This window comes from Archocentrus centrarchus, chromosome 1, assembly GCF_007364275.1.
Source record: "Archocentrus centrarchus isolate MPI-CPG fArcCen1 chromosome 1, fArcCen1, whole genome shotgun sequence".
Lineage (NCBI taxonomy): Eukaryota > Metazoa > Chordata > Actinopteri > Cichliformes > Cichlidae > Archocentrus > Archocentrus centrarchus.
Genome location: NC_044346.1, coordinates 21,340,088 through 21,358,398, shown reverse-complemented (window position 1 = coordinate 21,358,398; position 18,311 = coordinate 21,340,088). Strand labels below are relative to the sequence as shown.

The 18,311-nt window shown below is 39.1% G+C and overlaps 2 protein-coding genes and 1 pseudogene across 12 annotated transcripts in view; 1 reads left to right on the top strand and 2 right to left on the bottom strand.

The window, feature by feature from the left end:
- The window catches only part of camk2d2 (calcium/calmodulin-dependent protein kinase (CaM kinase) II delta 2), a 43,985-nt gene extending 39,055 nt beyond the window's left edge, over positions 1-4,930 (bottom strand). For all 11 annotated transcript variants that reach the window (XM_030729128.1, XM_030729197.1, XM_030729172.1 and 8 more), the window contains exon 1: positions 4,497-4,930. In XM_030729128.1, coding sequence (XP_030584988.1) covers positions 4,497-4,558 — 62 coding nt within the window. In that variant the 5' untranslated portion in view covers positions 4,559-4,930. The remainder of the gene's footprint in view (positions 1-4,496) is intronic.
- Positions 1-18,311, top strand: part of LOC115778080 (uncharacterized) — a 73,813-nt pseudogene that overhangs the window by 41,412 nt on the left and 14,090 nt on the right.
- LOC115780180 (permeability factor 2-like) lies at positions 12,661-13,854 on the bottom strand. The gene is made up of 4 exons (XM_030729227.1): positions 13,623-13,854; positions 13,372-13,489; positions 13,161-13,247; positions 12,661-12,990 (listed from the first exon to the last, which is right to left on the bottom strand). The coding sequence occupies exons 1-4, from the start codon at positions 13,687-13,689 to the stop codon at positions 12,975-12,977; spliced, it is 288 nt and encodes a 95-aa protein (XP_030585087.1). The 5' UTR covers positions 13,690-13,854; the 3' UTR covers positions 12,661-12,974.

The window sequence follows — 18,311 nt, the reverse complement described above, 5'->3', positions numbered from 1 at the left end:
CAGGTTCAGAAAATCTGGGCTTAATGTTAAAAGCCTGGCTTGACTAAGTCTATGAATGTCAGGTTGCAGCTTATGTTTTTCACTTCATAAAAATATATATACTTTAAAGTTACTGAAATACATCTGTCCAAACTAATAAGCTTGCTTTGTCAAACACCCAGCTAATGTTATAGTAACATTAATTAACAATAGTGAAATTTCAATGTAAAAAAAAAAGCACTAGTCAGTAGTACTAAATCTAGCTGCACCGGCTATGCAGATACTCACACACCACACCTGCAGTACACTTGGTCTAAATCGTTACACCCATTAGCACCTGCAAACATTCCAACCAGTCTTCTTTTGTTTCAGTCACGTGCTGCTCTGGAGTTTCAGTACCAGTCAAAAGCTTGGACACACCTTCTCATTCAATGTTTTTATTTTTTTCCTACATTGTAAATTCATTCTGAAGTCATCCATGCTATGAAGAGCACATTAGGAATCATGTAGTAAACTTAAAAGCATTAAACGAACCAAAGTATGTTTTAGACTTTAGATTCCTCAAAGTAGACACTTTTTGCTTTGATTACAGCTTTGCACTCTTCTCTCGATCAGCTTCATGAGGTAATCACCTGAAATGGTTTTCCAACAGTCTGGAAGGAGTTCCTGGAGTTCCCAGACATGCTGAGCACTTGTTGGCTGCTTTGCCTTCACTCTATGGTCCAACTCATCTGAAACCGTCTCAGTTGGGTTTAGATCAGGTGATTGTGGAGGCCAGGTCATCTGACTTAACACTCCACCACCCTCTTTCTTGGTCAAATAGCCCTTACATAGCCTGGAGGTGTGTTTGGGGTCATTGTCCTGTTGAAAAACAAATGATGGTCCCACTAAGTGCAAATCAGATGGGATGGCATGTCACTGCAGAATGCTGTGGTAGCCATGCTGGTTAAGTGTGCGTGAGTTAAAGTTGGACTTTTAATAAATCACCAACAGTGTCACCAGCAAAGCACCCCCATACCATCACACTTCCTCCTCTATACTTCACGGTGGGAACTACACATGTAGGAACCATCCGCTCGCCATCTTACAAAGACATGGTGTTTGGAACCAAAAATCTCAAATTTGGACTCATCAGACCAAAGGACAGACCAAAGGACAGACTTCCACTGGTCTAATGTCCGTTCCTTGTGTTCCTTGGCCCAAGCCATTCTCTTCCTCTTGTTCTTCCTTAGAAGTGGCTTCTTTGCAGCAATTTGACCACAAAGTCCAGATTCGCGCAGTCTTCAGTGAGCAGTTGATGTTGAGACGTGTGTGCTACTTGAACTCTATGAATCATTTAGGTGGGCTCTTATCTGAGGTGCTGATAACTTGTGGTTTCTGAGGCTGGTACCTCTGATGAACTTATCCTGTGAAAGAGAGGGAACTCTTGATCTTCTTTTCCTGGGGCGGTCCCGATGAGAGCCAGTTTCATTGTAACGTCTGATGGTCATTGCAACTGCACTTGAGGAGACTTTGAAAGTTCTTGAAATTTTTTGGATTGACTGACCTTCATTTCTTAAAGAAATGATGGACTGTTGTTTTTCTTTACTTAGTTGAGTAGTTCTTGCCACAATATTGATTAGAACATTACTCAGCTAGGGCTATTCACTGTATACCAACACTACCTCTTCACAACACAACTGATGGTCTCAAACAGATTAAGAGGGCAAGAAATTCTAGAAATTAACTCTTGACAAGGCGCAGCTGTTAACTGAAAGCCATTCCAGGTGACTACCTCATAAAGCTGACTGAGAAAATACCAAGATGTGCAAAGTTGTCATCTAAGAAAGAGGTGCCACTTTTGAAGAATCTAAAATCTAAAACATTCTGTTTTGTTTCTTTTTTGTTTACTAAATAATCCCATATGTATTTCTTCATAGTTTGGCTGACTTTAGTATTAATCTATAATGCAAACAACAATTTAAAAAAAAAAAAAAAATCACTGAATTTGAATGTGTGTCCAAACTTTTGACTGGTACTGTACGAAGATCAAAAAACTAGGTCAGCTATATTTGAAGAAGGAGTGGAGCAGAGTGCTGCATCTCTCATATCTAAATGCAGCCAAGGAGTGGTCCACCTGCCTCAGATCTGCTCAGCACTGCAGCCATGCCTGCAGCTTTGCAACTCAAGCTCTTTCTCTGTCTATCCATGCCTTTTCTTAACAATAAAATGTTCTCCTCTGCAGAAAAACTCCAGTCTAATTCCACACAACATCAGAGACATCAGGAAGAATTTGAAGTATTGCAAAGAAAGATAATGCTGAGAGCAGCCATTATCTCAAAAGAACTCTGGCATTTCACTTACTTTACTTCTAATTGTACATCATATTATTTGATAAAAATCAATTTTATGAGAAATAACTGACTCTTGTCTCTTGTGTCCAGTTTATGACTGGATGCTGAGCATACAGTAATGTGTACCATAAACATGTTACCTAACATCTTGTCGAGAGCCCAGCCTGCCACTAAAGCTTACCTCTCATTTATAGGGATTTGTTAAAGGAAATAATCATAGCATAACATGTTACATAAGAATTTTAGTTGACTGTCCAGTATGGTTGAGTCGCATGGCACTGTTACACGCATATGTCAAGTGCATCTGCACAACCCTACGGGACAAAATGTACAGTAACTGCACAGTGAAAATGCCTACAGCACATATAGTTCCAAATATAAATATAATACACTGTCAGTGTTTGGCACAGACCATCTGAGTGTGCAACTATGTAAAAAATGCTTAAAGATGAAAACAGTCTTGGTGAAGAGATACACTAACAGACTAATATAAGACTTCTGTCATCAATGTCTGGACAGCGGTTTTGATTTAAAATGCTGTATTTTTGTTATTACACTGACATTTTATATATATTAATCCGGTTGCGTAAATCAGAACACTTCTTTTTGTGAACAATATTGCTGTTTTTTATTTTAATTATTTTTTTCATTTAACTGAAACTCTATGCAAATCCAATTTATTGGTGTACAACAACAGACTGTTATATTTTATATACAGTTTAAAAGTAACAGAAATTAATGCAGACTTAAATCTTTTCTGTGACAGCTTACACAGCAAGAGTCTTTTAATTTAGTTCCTTCTAGAATAAAAATAATGACAAAACAAAAGTCGTTTGGACAAGAAAGACATCTAAAAACCAAAATGTGTGTAGCATTATTTAAAAAAAAAAAAAAAAAGTAAAGCATATTTTGCTGTAGTTGAGATAAATAGTGCAAACATGCGGTTAAATTGGCGATATTTGTGCCACATTTCCTTTAAGTTTTTCATCTGTAATGCTAAATATAAATAAAATCTATTTTATGTTATTACATTGTAAAAATACCATAGACTTCTGTCTACTGTCTGTGTCGGTAAACTTGTGCTTATCAGTATCAGTGAATTAAAAAGTATTAGAAAAAGCAATATGGGTGTATTATTAATGCCAGATGGTGCACGATGAATGCTGCAGAGGATCATAAAAGAAGGGGGACAGTGGCTTTGGGGAAGACTTCCTGCTCCTCACTTGAAATCCAGGTTTCCTTTAGGATATCAGTTCTTCCAGTAAAATGTTAAGCGACAGCTTTTGGGGGGATGAGGAGGGACATTCTCGTACCTCTTTGTGCTTTCAGTAAAAGTCAACACAGACTGCAGACATCTTGGAGTGTGTACACCGATTATCGGTTGCTGACCAGACTGCAGGTCATTCGGCTGCATGACCGCGAACATACACGCACACGTTTTCATATAAACCAAGGGGGCCACCTTAACAAGCACATACAAAGGTGTGCACACATGCGGGGACGCGGATCTTTCTCGCCACCTGTTTCTCTCTCTCAAGGGTGAGGAATTCCCTGCCTGGGTCTATGAGTGATCACGGCTCGGTTGCTTGGCCGTGGAGTGTGCAATCTCCATCTCGCCTACATGGTCTGCTGTCGCATTACTGAGTGTGTATCACGAGGGAGGAGGAGGAGGAGGACTTTTTGGGGGGGGGGGGGGGGGGGGCTCGAGATAGAAAGGGAGGGGTGTTTTACCAAATCTGTCTTTCACGCACAGCAATGTATTTTACCCTGGTTTAGCTTTAAAAAAAAAAAAAGAGCCCCTCGCCCTGCTGTGGTACCTCTAAGGTCGAAATGCAACATCAGAGCCCACACAGGATGGAGGGGGATGACGACACGCTCTATACGCATCTTCTTTCGTAAGCGCAAAACGTAAGCAGGGCATCAAATGTTAGATTAAAACAAATAGGATGCCATCGCACAAGCCGGCATGATATACATCAGAGGGTATTTAGCCCTTTGCATCAGGCTTCATGGCTACACTTATCAGCAGTGCACACAAGCACACTCACAAAAACGCACTCAGCCTGAAATCCGCGTCCCTAAACCAAGGCGGACTATTACGTAACAAGGTGACATTTCACAGAGGGGTGATGCCAGTTGATTAAAAAAAAAAAACAAAAAGAAAAAAAAAACACGTTCACTTACTTCCCCAGCTCCTCGAACAGCTGATATTCGTCAGTGAATCTCGTGCAGATCGTTAACGCCATCCTGAAGGAGGTGCCAAGGGGTGTGCGGAGACGTGGATAAGGTGCACTCACAAACTGTATATACCACACACAGTCAGCACCGCCCGGTTTTGTTCTGAATATGCAAACCAAACGAAGGGACTCATGCAGAGCTAAAGCGCATCGACAAGAGCTCTAGTGGAATGATTTCTGCGGCAGAAACGCAGCCTACGCGAGCGTTTCAGTCTGGAGGCAAGAACTTCCGGCGTTTTCGTCAGCTGGTCCTTTATTTTCTTCACATCCAGTGGCTTGTCACAGCTCGTGGACGCAGCATTTTGTGTGCATTTCGGTATCTCCTATGCGTATCTGTCCTGTGCTGTGAGTCTTTCTGCACGTATCGTACGCCGCACTACCGCACCTACCCCCGACTGTGGTCTCAGTCCCGCCCCTTTGCCCGCATCCTCACGCAAGCCAATGGCAAACAAAAATAACAACATTAATAATAAATGCACTATGGTAAATATTAACAGGATTTGGATGCATAAGTATTTTTACGTATTTGTAATACCATTCTGAAAATAAAAATTTACTACTGAAAATTAAGGTCACATCCACTTAAACTGTTGGATAAAAGGTGAATGACCGGTTCATACTGTTTTGTTTTTTTTTCAAATTGTTGATTTACTGATGATTGGTTGTGAAGCATCAGTGACAAAACAGTTGTGGCACTACTGGCAAATTATGGAAAAGTGAAGTTGATGCTTGGTTATCATTTAGTTTATTTTTACATCCTATGCAAGTCTTGATTAGTTATGCATACTGTATGCCAGAGAGCAGGAGGGTTCTGCACAGTATCTCAGCTGATCCTAGGACTGCACTCTTCAGTTCAGATGTTGCAATTGGACTTTGCTGAAGTCACTCTCTTAGTATGGGGTTACATGTAACAAAATTAATGTTGATTGAGGCACTTGATGAAATTTAAGATAAACAACAGCCTTCTAGTGTCAAACAATGCATATTTCTTTGACACAGTGGCACAAACAACTCAAGAAATGAATCACTGCTGTATCTAGACACAACAGACAATTTAAGAAAGAAGCAATTTTAAATTTTATCATTGGGGACTTTGTTGCAAGCAGCCTGTCCCAAAAACGCATAGTTTGTTTCCATGTCTCCATGTCCATGTCTTGAATCTATGAAAAAGACCAAAGATAACACAGTTTGACAGGCATAAAATTCTATTTTGCAGCATCGAAGTGATTTACACAGAGCTACATTGCTGTATTAACTGAAAAATTGGCATATCATAGTCTGGTGTGTGGTGAGTTGTTCAAAAAATTGAGTAAATTGGACACATGGAGGAAAAAAGATGTGGCAGACCCAAAAGATCTATCTACAGCAGATAAACAGTCTCTGAAAATTATATAAACAGGGGAAAAAATCTAGCAAAGACCTGACACAGGACCTGAGAGATGTATCTTGCCCTTTAGTTGGTCTGGTGACTATTCACTGAAGCCTCATCAGAAATGGTCTCAGTGGAAGGTTGGAAGGATCATTAAATAGAAACTGGACAAATTAATATAAGGACTGTTCTTGATACTTGGATGAAAATCCTTTGTAGTCAATGACTGGCTGAAGTCTAGAACACATGGACATCACCAGATGCTTTGTTTCCTCCCTTGAGATGCTCTGCTAGGCCTTTACTTTAGCCACCTTCAGTTGCTGCTTGTTTGTGGATCTCCCTGCCTTTGGTTTTATATGTAATAATTAAAATGCATCCATTTTAGTAAAAAAAAAAAAAAAAAGTAAAGTAAATTTTTTATTCATATGGCACCTCTCAAGACCAACACCACAAAGTGCTTGACAACATAACAGCAGAGCATAACAGGAAAAAAAAAAGATTAACCACATGCAAGTCTAAAAAGAGGAGTTTTTAGCTGTTATTAAAAAGAAACTACTGAATCAAGCTCAAAGGTAGAGTTCCAGAACTGGGGAGCCAGTGTGGCAAAAACTCTGTCTCTGTAGTCTTCAGCCTTGTATGATGTAAAACAAGTAGGACTTGGTGGGGACGAATTGTTGTAAAAGTTCACTGATGTAAGCTGGTGCTTATCCATGAACAGCTCTAAAAGTCAAAGCCAGAATCTTCAATTCAATTCAATTCAATTTTATTTATATAGCGACAAATCACAACAGTCATCTCAAGGCACTTTGTATTGTGGGTAAAGACCCTACAATAATACAGAGAAAACCCAACAGTCAAAATGACCTCCTATGAACAAGCACTTGGTGACAGTGGGAAGGAAAAACTCCCTTTTAACAGAATGAAACCTCCAGCAGAACCAGGCTCAGGGAGGGGCAGTCATCTGCCGCGACCGGTTGGGCTGAGAGGAGAGAGACAGGACAAAATACATGCTGTGGAAGAGAGCCAGAAATTAATAATAATTATGATTAAATGCAGAGTGGAGTATTAACAAAGTAAATAAGGTGGATGAAAAGAAACAGTGCATTATGGGAACCCCCCAGCAGCCTAGGCCTGTAGCAGCATAACCTGATCCAGTCCTAACAATAAGCTTGATCAAAAAGGAAAGTTTTAAGCCTAATCTTAAAAATAGAGAGGGTGTCTGTCCCCCGAATCCAAACTGGGAGCTGGTTCCACAGAAAGGGGCCTGAAAGCTGAAGGCTCTGCCTCCCATTCTACTCTTAAGTATCCTAGGAACCACAAGTAAGCCAGCAGTCTGAGAGCGAAGTGCTCTATTTGGGTGATATGGGACTATAAGGTCTGTGAGATAAGATGGGGCCTGATTATTTAAGACCTTGTATCTGTCATGTAATGGCTGTGTGGCAGGCAGGAAAGAGGACCCGATGCAGGATATGCCAGACGGGAAGCTTAAATTAACTTAAAGCTTTATTCACTCAGGTGCAGAATAACAAAAAAGTTACTTGACCTATAGTCCAGATATAAGGCAAAAACAGAACACACAGCAGGAGACCAAATGACAATTAGGACACGACAACAAGCATAGGAAACACAGGACTTAAATATACCGGGGAATAATGAGGGAAGTGGAAACAGCAAGGAGCACAGCTGAACACAATGACGCTAACGAGACAAGGGGAAGCAAAATTAAACATGCTGAACAAGAAACAAGACACTACCAAAATAAGACAGGAAGTAACATGACACTTACACAGAGATGTAACAAAACAGAACTATACAAAAGGAACATAAAACACTGGGCCACCGGCCCAGGACCATGACAGTATCCTGGTCAAAAATGACTCAAAGATTTCTCACAGCATTACTGGAGGCCAAAGTAATGCTGTCCAGAGTAAATATCTGGTTTGACACCATGTTTCTAAGATTTGTGGGGCCGAGTACAAGAATTTCAGTTTTATCTGAATTTAGAAGCAGGAAATTAGAGATCATCAGGCCTTTATGTCTTTAAGACATTCCTGCACTTTAACTAATTGATGTGTGTCATCTGGCTTCATTAATAGATAAAGCTGGGTATCATCTGCATAACAATGAAAATTTATGCAATACTTTCTAATAGTACTGCCTAAGGGAAGCATGTATAATTCAATTCAATTCAGTTCAATTCAATTTTATTTATATAGCGCCAAATCACAACAAACTGTCGCCTCAAGGCGCTTTGTATTGCGGGTAAAGACCCTACAATAATACAGAGAAAACCCAACAGTCAAAACGACCCCCTATGAGCAAGCAAGTGGAAAGGAAAAACTCCCTTTTAACAGGAAGAAACCTCCAGCAGAACCAGGCTCAGGGAGGGGCAGTCATCTGCCGCGACCGGTTGGGCTGAGGGGAGAGAAAAGACATGCTGTGGAAGAGAGCCAGAGATTAATATCAATTAATGATTAAATGCAGAGTGGAGTATAAACAAAGTAAATAAGGTGAATGAGAAGAAGCAGTGCATTATGTGAACCCCCCAGCAGACTACGCCTATAGCAGCATAACTAAGGGATGGTTCAGGGTCACCTGATCCAGCCCTAACTATAAGCTTGATCATAAAGGAAAGTTTTAAGCCTAATCTTAAAAATAGAGAGGGTGTCTGTCTCCCGAATCCTAGCTGGAAGCTGGTTCCACAGAAGAGGCGCCTGAAAGCTGAAGGTTCTGCCTCCCATTCTACTCTTAAGTATCCTAGGAACCACAAGTAAGCCAGCAGTCTGAGAGCGAAGTGCTCTGTTGGGGTGATATGGTACTATGAGGTCTTTGAGATAAGATGGTGCCTGATTATTCAAGACCTTGTATGTGAGGAGAAGAATTTTAAATTCTATTCTAGATTTAACAGGGAGCCAATGAAGAGAAGCCAATATGGGAGAAATATGCTCTCTCTTTCTAGTCCCTGTCAGTACTCTAGCTGCAGCATTTTGGATCAGCTGAAGGCTTTTCAGGGAGCTTTTAGGACAGCCTGATAATAATGAATTACAATAGTCCAGCCTAGAAGTAATAAATGCATGAATTAGCTTTTCAGCATCACTCTGAGAAAGGATGTTTCTAATTTTAGAAATATTGCGCAAATGCAAAAAAGCAGTCCTACATATTTGTTTAATATGTGCATTGAAGGACATATCCTGGTCAAATAAAATTGGTTCTAGCACAGAACCCTGTGGAACTCCATAACTAACCTTAGTGTGTGAAGAAGACTCCCCATTTACATGAACAAATTGGAGTCTATTAGATAAATGTGATTCAAACCATGGCAGTGCAGTACCTTTAATACCTATAGCAAGCTCTAATCTCTGTAATAAAATGTTATGGTCAACAGTATCAAAAGCTGCACTGAGATCCAACAGAGCAAGAACAAAGATGAGTCCACTGTCAGAGGCTGTGAGAAGATCATTTGTAACCTTCACTAATGCTGTTTCAGTGATGGCTTTTTAAGTAGCGGTTTAATTTCAGCCACCTTGAAGGTCTGTGGTACATAGCCAACTAATAAAGACAGATTGATCATTTTTAAGACTGAAGCATCAATAACTGGAAAGACTTCTTTGAAGAGTCTAGTAGGAATGGGATCTAATAAACATGCTGGTTTGGGGTAAGTAACTATTTAAGTTAACTCTGAAAGATCAACTGGAGCGAGAGAGTCTAAACAAATACCAGCAGTGTTGCAATCTTAAAGTGGGCCTGAATTTAATAGGAGCCAGTGCAGCTGGATCAGCAACGGTAAAACATGAGAGTACTTGTAAGACTTTGTCAGAAGCATCACAGCAGTGGTCTGAACAACTTGAAGATGTTCCAAGAAATTTTTGTTTAGACAAGTAAACAATGTGTTACAGTCATCCAAATTTGATGAGATAAATGCCTGAATAACAATCTCCAGTTTAGAGTGTGACACAATTGGGCTTACCTTAGCAATATTTCTTAAATGGAAAAAAACAAGAGTGAACCAGAGATTTGACATAAACATTCAGAGTGTAAGCAGAGTCAAAGGTTACCCCAAGGTTCCTAATAAAAAAAAATATCACAAATGTGGCAAGGGGACCAAGAGCTTCCTTTATCCTAGGCACAAATTTGTCAGGAGCACAAACAAGGATTTCAGTTTTTTCTTCATTATGGTGGAGAACATTCTCTTCAACTTTTGATAGAAGCATCTGTAGCTTAGAAACATCTGCGGGCTTAAAAGAGATATACAACTGAACATCACCAGCATAGCAGTGATGAGAAATGTCCTCACAGGTGCTCAGGATATGCTGTAGAAGCAACAAATATAACTAAAACAGTAAGGGCCCCAAAACAGAACCTTGTAGCACTCCACAGGCAACAGTGGAAGAGGGCCTGTACCCAGAAGCAGCCACAGAAAAGCATTGTTCCAATAGATATGACACGAACCACTCCAAAGCAGACCCAGATACACCCACCCAGTTTCTCAACAATATCAAAAACAGAAGTAAGTTCCAGCATCAGCAAAACATGCATGACTTTGCATCAAAATGTCACTGGAAACAAAAAGACCTGTTTCCGTAGAATGAGCTCTATGAAAACCAGATTGAAATTTATCAAGAATATTGTATTTTTCCAGAATGGCTGTGAACTGCTTAGCTAAAACCTTTTTGAGACCTTAGCAAAAAATGGTAATTTTGAAATTGTCTGTAGCTACTGAAAATAAAAGGGCTGACCTTGGATTTTTTTTTTAAAGTGGGTGAATGACAGCTTTCTTAAAATAAGCAGGGACTTGATCAAAGACCAGCGAAGTGTTAATTATAGTGAGCACACAAAGATTAATACACCAAAAGACATTTTTGAACAGAGATGCAGGTAAAATGTCAAGAGAACAGGAAGATGCTTTCACTGAGTCCACTAATTTTTACAGCTCAGGTAAAGAAACAGGTGACAACCTCTCTATAATAACAGGCTGAGCTGGAGCAGGAACAGACAATGAAGATCCTGATGTGGGATTATTATTCCTTACATTACTGATTTTTTTTTCTCTACCAGGAAAGAAAGAAAATTATTACAATCTTCATTCAAAAAAATTTAAACTGCAGGAGGAGAAGGAGCAACAATATTACTAATGGTGTCAAATAACACCTTCAGATTATCTCTGCTGTTTTAGTTTAGTTTTAGTTGTCATCTGTTGGGTTTCAGGCCTTTTGATGTTGCTCAGTTCATTCCTGGGAAAACTGTGCTAGATTGTTGATTTGGGCAGTCTTAATGTTTTTCCTTTCTTTTCATAGGTTTATTTTGTTTTTTCAGCTTAGTTGTCAGCCTTTGCTTTCATCCACATCTGCCTGGACCTCATTTAGAAATCCAGTGAAAAGATATACTATTTGCCAAGAGTCTTGTCTTCCTTCACATGCATATGAACATGAATGACATTCATGTTCATATGCATGTGAAGGAAGACAAGACTCTTGGCAAATAGTATATGCATATGAACATGAATGACATTCCATTCTTGCAGCTATAACAGTTTCAATTGTCTTCACACCATGGTTTCTGCCTCTCCTAGGATCCTTGAGTGAGTCCCCTGAGCCTGCCTTTACTCCTGCTGGGCTTAGCCTGGCACTTACTCTGGGCGCCGGGTCTGTGGGGTGGGGTTGCAGGAGGCAAGGTTGGATGGAGGTGGGGGGTTGTTGGGCTCAGTCTTTGCCCCTTGTCTCCCTTGTGTGTGTGTGTGTGTGTGTGTGTGTGTGTGTGTGTGTGTGTGTGTGTGTGTGTGTGTGTGTGTGTGTGTGTGTGCCTGCCTAGGTGTTTGATTGCATACTCCTGTGACCATGGTAGTGATTAGAACACTTGAATCCAATGATTTGGGTGGATGAGTGAATACTTTTGGGAACATAATGTACCAAATGCAAGTTCAAAACTTGGAATCAACTCCAGATCTTTTATCCGTTTAAACAATTGGCAGACAATTGCCATGGACTGTGTTTTAAAACGGCTGTAATTCCTAAAGTTATTGCAATATAATTGGCAAACTCTTAAATTAAAGCCAAAAGTCTGCACATAGAATAGAATAAAATAGAATGCCTTTATTGTCATTATACAGGATGTACAGTGAGATTGGAGATTGGACTTCAGTCACATTTTGATTGTTTTATTGATCCGCTGTGGTGGTGCACCGGGGCAAAATAAAAATAAAAGAAGCCACTGTCCAAAAATCTATGAACCTAACTGTAAAATGCAAGACTGATTAGGGAGTGAAATGCAGGCTAGAAGAGCTCAAGAAACTGGAGGGCTGATGAAAAATGGGAACTGGTGGGACAGTCAGATGATAAGAGCAGGAAGGAAACTGGCCAAGGACATGTGCTTAATAGAAAGGGGGAGATTTTAGCAAGAATGTGGCCTGGTAAAAAGTCAGCAGGGGCTGAGAAGAAAACTGAGAAGCAGATTGCGACGCATATCTCTGAAAAGGTGATTACCCTTTGAGGCAATTTTGGCTTGTGGCCAACAACAAAAAAACGTGTCTAGCTGGGATTCAGTAATAACAGTGTCTTAATGTCATGTATGTTGATATACCATTCAAAGGGAATATTTCTATGCAGAATAAGTACCAGAACTGACTGCTCAACTTCTAACATGTAACAACTGATAGAAGTTGACAGTCTCAATATTGTCATTTTTCTGACTACATTTTTAAAAGGTCATTCAACCTATAATATATAAGAAAGGGCAAACAAAACAATTTCAAGTTGACATTTTATTCTATAAATACAAAACTGAATTTAGACACTTATAAACATAAATACATAAATATCACAAAAAAAAAGGCAAGAAAATAGGAGTAGCCTTCCTGTCTGCATGACATACAAATAGAGCAGGATACTAAAGTAACAAATAAGGTGTTTGATACAAACAAAAATTCAGTTATTTTCAACAGTTTTTCAAGGGAATGCTATGTGGTGATAGAATAGATGATCGTTTGATCAAAGGAACACTTTTTGGCAGTTTTGGTTGGTCAACAAAAGCTCATTCATGAAGGACATCTCTTGTGTATCTTCAGATCTTTCCATTGCTAAGACAAGAAACAATAAGGAACAATTATTTTGGGTGTCAAAAGTGGATTCCAACATTGTTTGATACATAGCCATCATTGCACTACTAGAATCACCGGACTGTTTTTAGGGTCTATTTACTATTAAAAGATAAACTATTGTGTTGGTGTACTTTTAGGTAAAATCTTACCTGGACATGATCTTGTTGATCACTTTCTTCACCCAAGGAGCCTCAGGGTTCAGGCAAACTTTTTCACCTGTCCTTTTCAGTGTGGCACTGCAACATAAAACAGTGAAAAGAGATGTTTAGGTACAGAACTCATGCTAAAGCCAACAAGTCGCAGTGACAAAATCTACCAACATTATCACTATTGAGATGGGAAGAAGGCTTTGGCTCTTACATGATCTCAGTCTCCTCACAGTGGGAGTTGGGAGGAATCAGCTCCACTTTCTCAATGTGGCGGCCGATAGGTTTACTTTCTGTCATGATGCAGCGGCAGTGCAGCTCTACCCCCATTCCTGTAAGGAGAGACCAGTTGCATGTGGTCACAAAATGCATGCTGAAAACACTTAATGCAATGACAGAGGACAGGAGAAATGGAATTGCTCATTAATGTTACATTAAACCATTAAATGGCAAACAAAAGCTTACCTTCACTGATGGCCAGGAAAGCCAAGAGCACCACGATGGAGCTGACAATGATTCTGCTGCTTCTCATTTTGACTTTTAGAAATTCTGCACTAATTATCAATGAAAGATAAGAATGTTCTTCTGAGAGCTAGCAAAGCCTGAAGCACTATACTGCAACAGCTATTTGTTGTTTCTTCTACTCTGTTTGTCTCTCTTCAGTTCCCTTCGTCCTCTCCCTTCTCTGGGTTCAGCTTGCCTGCTGTTTGAACCTAGCACTGAAGAGGCTCTGCTTTTAAAGCTGCCTTGAAGTGAGTCACTGCTTGCTGATTGCGCAAGAATGGATTTTCAGCCCTTTTGTGGGAATTTACACTAAGGACTCTTATACTAATGTCTGCTTTATCAAGACAGCAAGATTTGTCACATATAACACTGTCGTGGAAAACACTGTGACTAAAACTCTGTAATAATCAACTGATGCCACAGGAATGCTTGGGGCAAATTTTTTCAATTATACAGCTACATTCGCATTTCTCTATTGCACCAACCCTTGCACTAAAGATTGACCAAGTCGTAACTGATTCACAGATGGCATGCAATAAAATCTACGCTTGGATGCAATTTTTGAATGACTGATGATGAATGTTAGCTTTAGGTTTTGTCATCTAAGATTTCACCTTCAGAAAGCAGAATCTATCTAACCAAGAGTCACTTCATGCACTTGATGTTGGCATGTCTCTCACATACTCAGATATCTGCTTATTAAGAAAGCACCCACAGACTGCCCTGAAGGCACTGCTGCATATAGAAAAGAAATAGAAAAAAACATCTAATAATCTAATAGTAAGTCCTTATGACTCATAATTTGATTAGTATGAAAGTTGCTCCTTTTGCATTGTTTTCATAGAACTTAATGGAAATTGGGAAAATGCAAGATAAGCCAAATTCATGAGTAAAACATATACAATAAATGAACAAGTCTTATGGAAGCTACAATATTTTTACTCTAAAACAATTTTTATTTCTTTGCTTCCTCAGTAAAGGCAGTGTCACTCCTGGATTTAAAAAATGGGAATGCTGTCTACATGCCAATCAAGTACACCTGCTAAATATGCATTATAGAAAAAAATGCATATATATATATATATATTAAAAAAATACGGAAAGTCCTTTTCCAACACGGATATGGTTAACACTAAACTTCTGGCATTCATGCATCCTGGATTACATTTGTGTTATTTTGCAAGGCAATTATGATGATCATCAAACGGCACATTACTTTTATGTTTGAAAATTCCTGAACTACTGTGAGTGATTTGCCAAGAATTTTCATGAGACTTAAGTCTAATGCAATCCTATCAAGTTCAAGCATGTCTGGCAACATGACGTCAACTCAGCCACTCTCACAAAGCAGAAGTAAGTAAGTGAACAACAGAGAAAGATTTGTGCTTTTGACACATTCATTTGTTTATCATTGCTTCACTTAAGTGATATATGCTGACTGAACGCTTTTCCTTTTTTGTGTTTTTAACAGAGGGCAAAAGTCTGTCCTCTAAAATCACAGACATTTTATTCTAGTTTTAGTTAGGTTTTTTTTTTTTTGTGAAAAGAAAGAAAGAATTTTGATTCTCAGAAAGACTGGAAGCTATGACCAAATCTCATCCAGAAACATATATATCCTTTTGTGATCACATCTGCCTCAACTACATAGAAACAGAAAGTAGTTATGGTCAAATATAGAGCATGTGATAAACCTCACAGGAAAGTTTCTAACTTAACCACTACAATGCTGAAATTAAAAGTGACATATGTAGTGAGACATGTGAAGAAAGGATGATTGGCAGCATGTGACACCAGCAAATGTTAGAAATTTACTTCATGAAGTTAAAAGAAAATTTCAACTCTGTGCATTTATACTATTTCCTTTTTCCTGTACTTAACAAAGACAACTTCAAGACTTCATTTTGTAGAGCAAAACCAATTTTAAGGATGCATACACACACACACACACACACACACACACACACACACACACACACACACACACACACACACACACACACACACACACATGCAAAATACAGGAACTGGACACACACCGGCACACGCACACACACACAGGAAAAGTAACTGAACTCTTATGCAATTAAGAGGAAGTATAAGAAATTTTTCTCTGACAGCGTGATTCATAAAAAACTTCCAAAACCTAATTTTGACCCAATTTAAACTTAAATATAGACAAAAAAGCCCCTTAAACTCAATAAATCAAACTCAGACAATGTGTAGGTGGATAATGAGAAATGTTTTTTTTATTTTTAACACCTTCTAACCAAGAATTACTGTGAAAAGATGACTGACACTGTCAACCCACCAAGGTCAATTCTGAAATATCTAAACAAATACTGCATGGAACTGTCGTGTCACTTAGTGTAGGTACAAGAGGAGAGAATGGTCTCTACTAATTTTTAGGCTAGCAGTCAAGTTTTGGCTGTCTTGTGAAATGTCTTATTGTCTGCTAGAATTACAGTACCTGTTCCCATACTGGTAGCAGGTACACTTTTGGGTTTGCTTAATGAGATCTGACAACAACTGCGGGATGGATTGTTCTCAAGTATGGCATGTATGGTCATGTTCCCTCAGAATGAATAGTAAAACCGTGTGTAAACCTCTGACTTCATGTAGTGCACTGATATTCCCATCAACTGTGTGATTTTCATTTAATACAAATTTGCACATTGGAGGTGAAGCATGTAAAGAAAAATATACATTTCCACTACACCTGTTCTCCCCAGCTGTCTCCATTCTCTCCTCATTATCCGGCTTGTGTGTGTATTATTTGGGTGTCCCCTTGCCCTTTGTCGAGTTGGTTGTGCAAAAGCCTTGAGCCACCCCTTTTATATATTGTTTCTTCCAATTCTTTTGAAGTGTTCTTGAGCATTAGTTCTCCAGGGTTTCTGAGAGTGTTTCAAAGTTTTCCTTTGGACACTGGCTGCCTTTTCACACATTTTCAGTCAGGTCTTCATATGTGAGCATTTTCAAAGGAATGTTTTTTTGTGTGTTAAGCCACTTAACACTGACCTATCATTCAAGCATAAAAAAGGCACCCAACTCAAGAGATGAATCAGTGTTGTCTACACATACTGTAACAGACAATTTAACAAAGAACCGACCTGAAATTGTATCTTTCAGGCATTTTACAAGCAACCTGTCATAAATTTAAAACACATAATTTGTTCCCATTTCTTTAGTTGAATCTATGAAAAAGGCCAATGACATAACAGGTTGACAGGCACAAAATAATATTTTTGTACCCACAAGGTGATTCTCAAAGAGCTATTGGCTGCAAAGGGTGATGCAGTGTGTCTTTTTAAAAAAAACTGAGGAAACTGGACACGTGGAGAGCAAAAGAAGAAGAGAATCAGATATGGTTTCAATGGATGGGTGGCTGTCAAGAAGCCATTCTTAAGGAAAGGCTGTGATGTGCCAAATTACAGAAGAGCTGGACTGAAAATCAGTGGCAACAGATTTTATGGAGTGGTGAATCCAAATTTGAAATTTTTGGTTCAAATCATAATTAGGTACATAAGTGAATGTCCACAGTTCTATGTAAAACTCGGTGGAGGCTTTGACGTGGTTTGAAATTATGAATGCAACAAAAGTACCATCAGATTATGAACCACCATGCAATACAATCTGGAAAACATCTGATTAGCATGACAATGATCCCAAAAACACTGGCAATGCTCTAAAAGCAAGAAAACACACAATAGAACATTATCAGTCATGGACTGGCCTCCCCAGAGCCTAGACCTCGACATTACTGAAGCAGTGTGGGATCATCTTGACAGAGAATGGAACAAAACACAGCCAACATCCAAAGAAGAGATTTGAATGTCCTTCAAGAAGCCTGGAGAACATTTCCTGAAGTCTACTTCATGAGAGCTCAGGCACTGTTACCTGCAGTGATGGTCAGGAAGGCCACCAGAATAAAGGTGGTCATACCAAATGTTTAAGATTTTTAGAATTGTAAGGTCTCTGTTTTTACCTTCAATACTATATTTTCATTTTGGTTTGTACAGTACTGTATAACCCCTGCAAAGTTAAATTGTTATATTAGAAATATACTAGACATATGTATTAAATGCACAGATGCTGACAGAGCATATTTCACCATTTAGGCCATGTGCACTCCCCTCCAGAAGTCTTGAGATTCTTAGGAAATAAAAGTTGAGATGTTGTTCTTTTGTCTCATATTGATTTTTTTTTATGTCAAACCCAAATGTTTTTAGTCTACAGCAAAAATGAAGGGATTGACCTCACTGGTCCAGTACTTTTGGAGGGGAGTGTAGAAAGACTAAATATTTTGTGAAGAAGTCCAAGTGACATACGGGAAGTGTATTTCAAAAGAACTTCCACTAGATGCTAAATTTTGTTGACTTTGTTTGTACCCAGAAGATCATAACTGTGGTGAAAATGAATCAACATTAAATAACCTCTGTTTTTTATATTTTAAATAATAGTAGCAATTTTTTTGGGGGGGGGGGGGGGGGGGGTCTGAAAGACAAACAAAAAAATGTTTGAAAAGCTTTGGGGCCCCTTTCTGTGAAATGTGGACATTCAGGAGAGTTAGTTGTACACCAGAAATACAAGAAACACAAAGTAAATACATGGCCATGTTAATAGGCCATGGACTATTAACTTCTCATTAGTGAT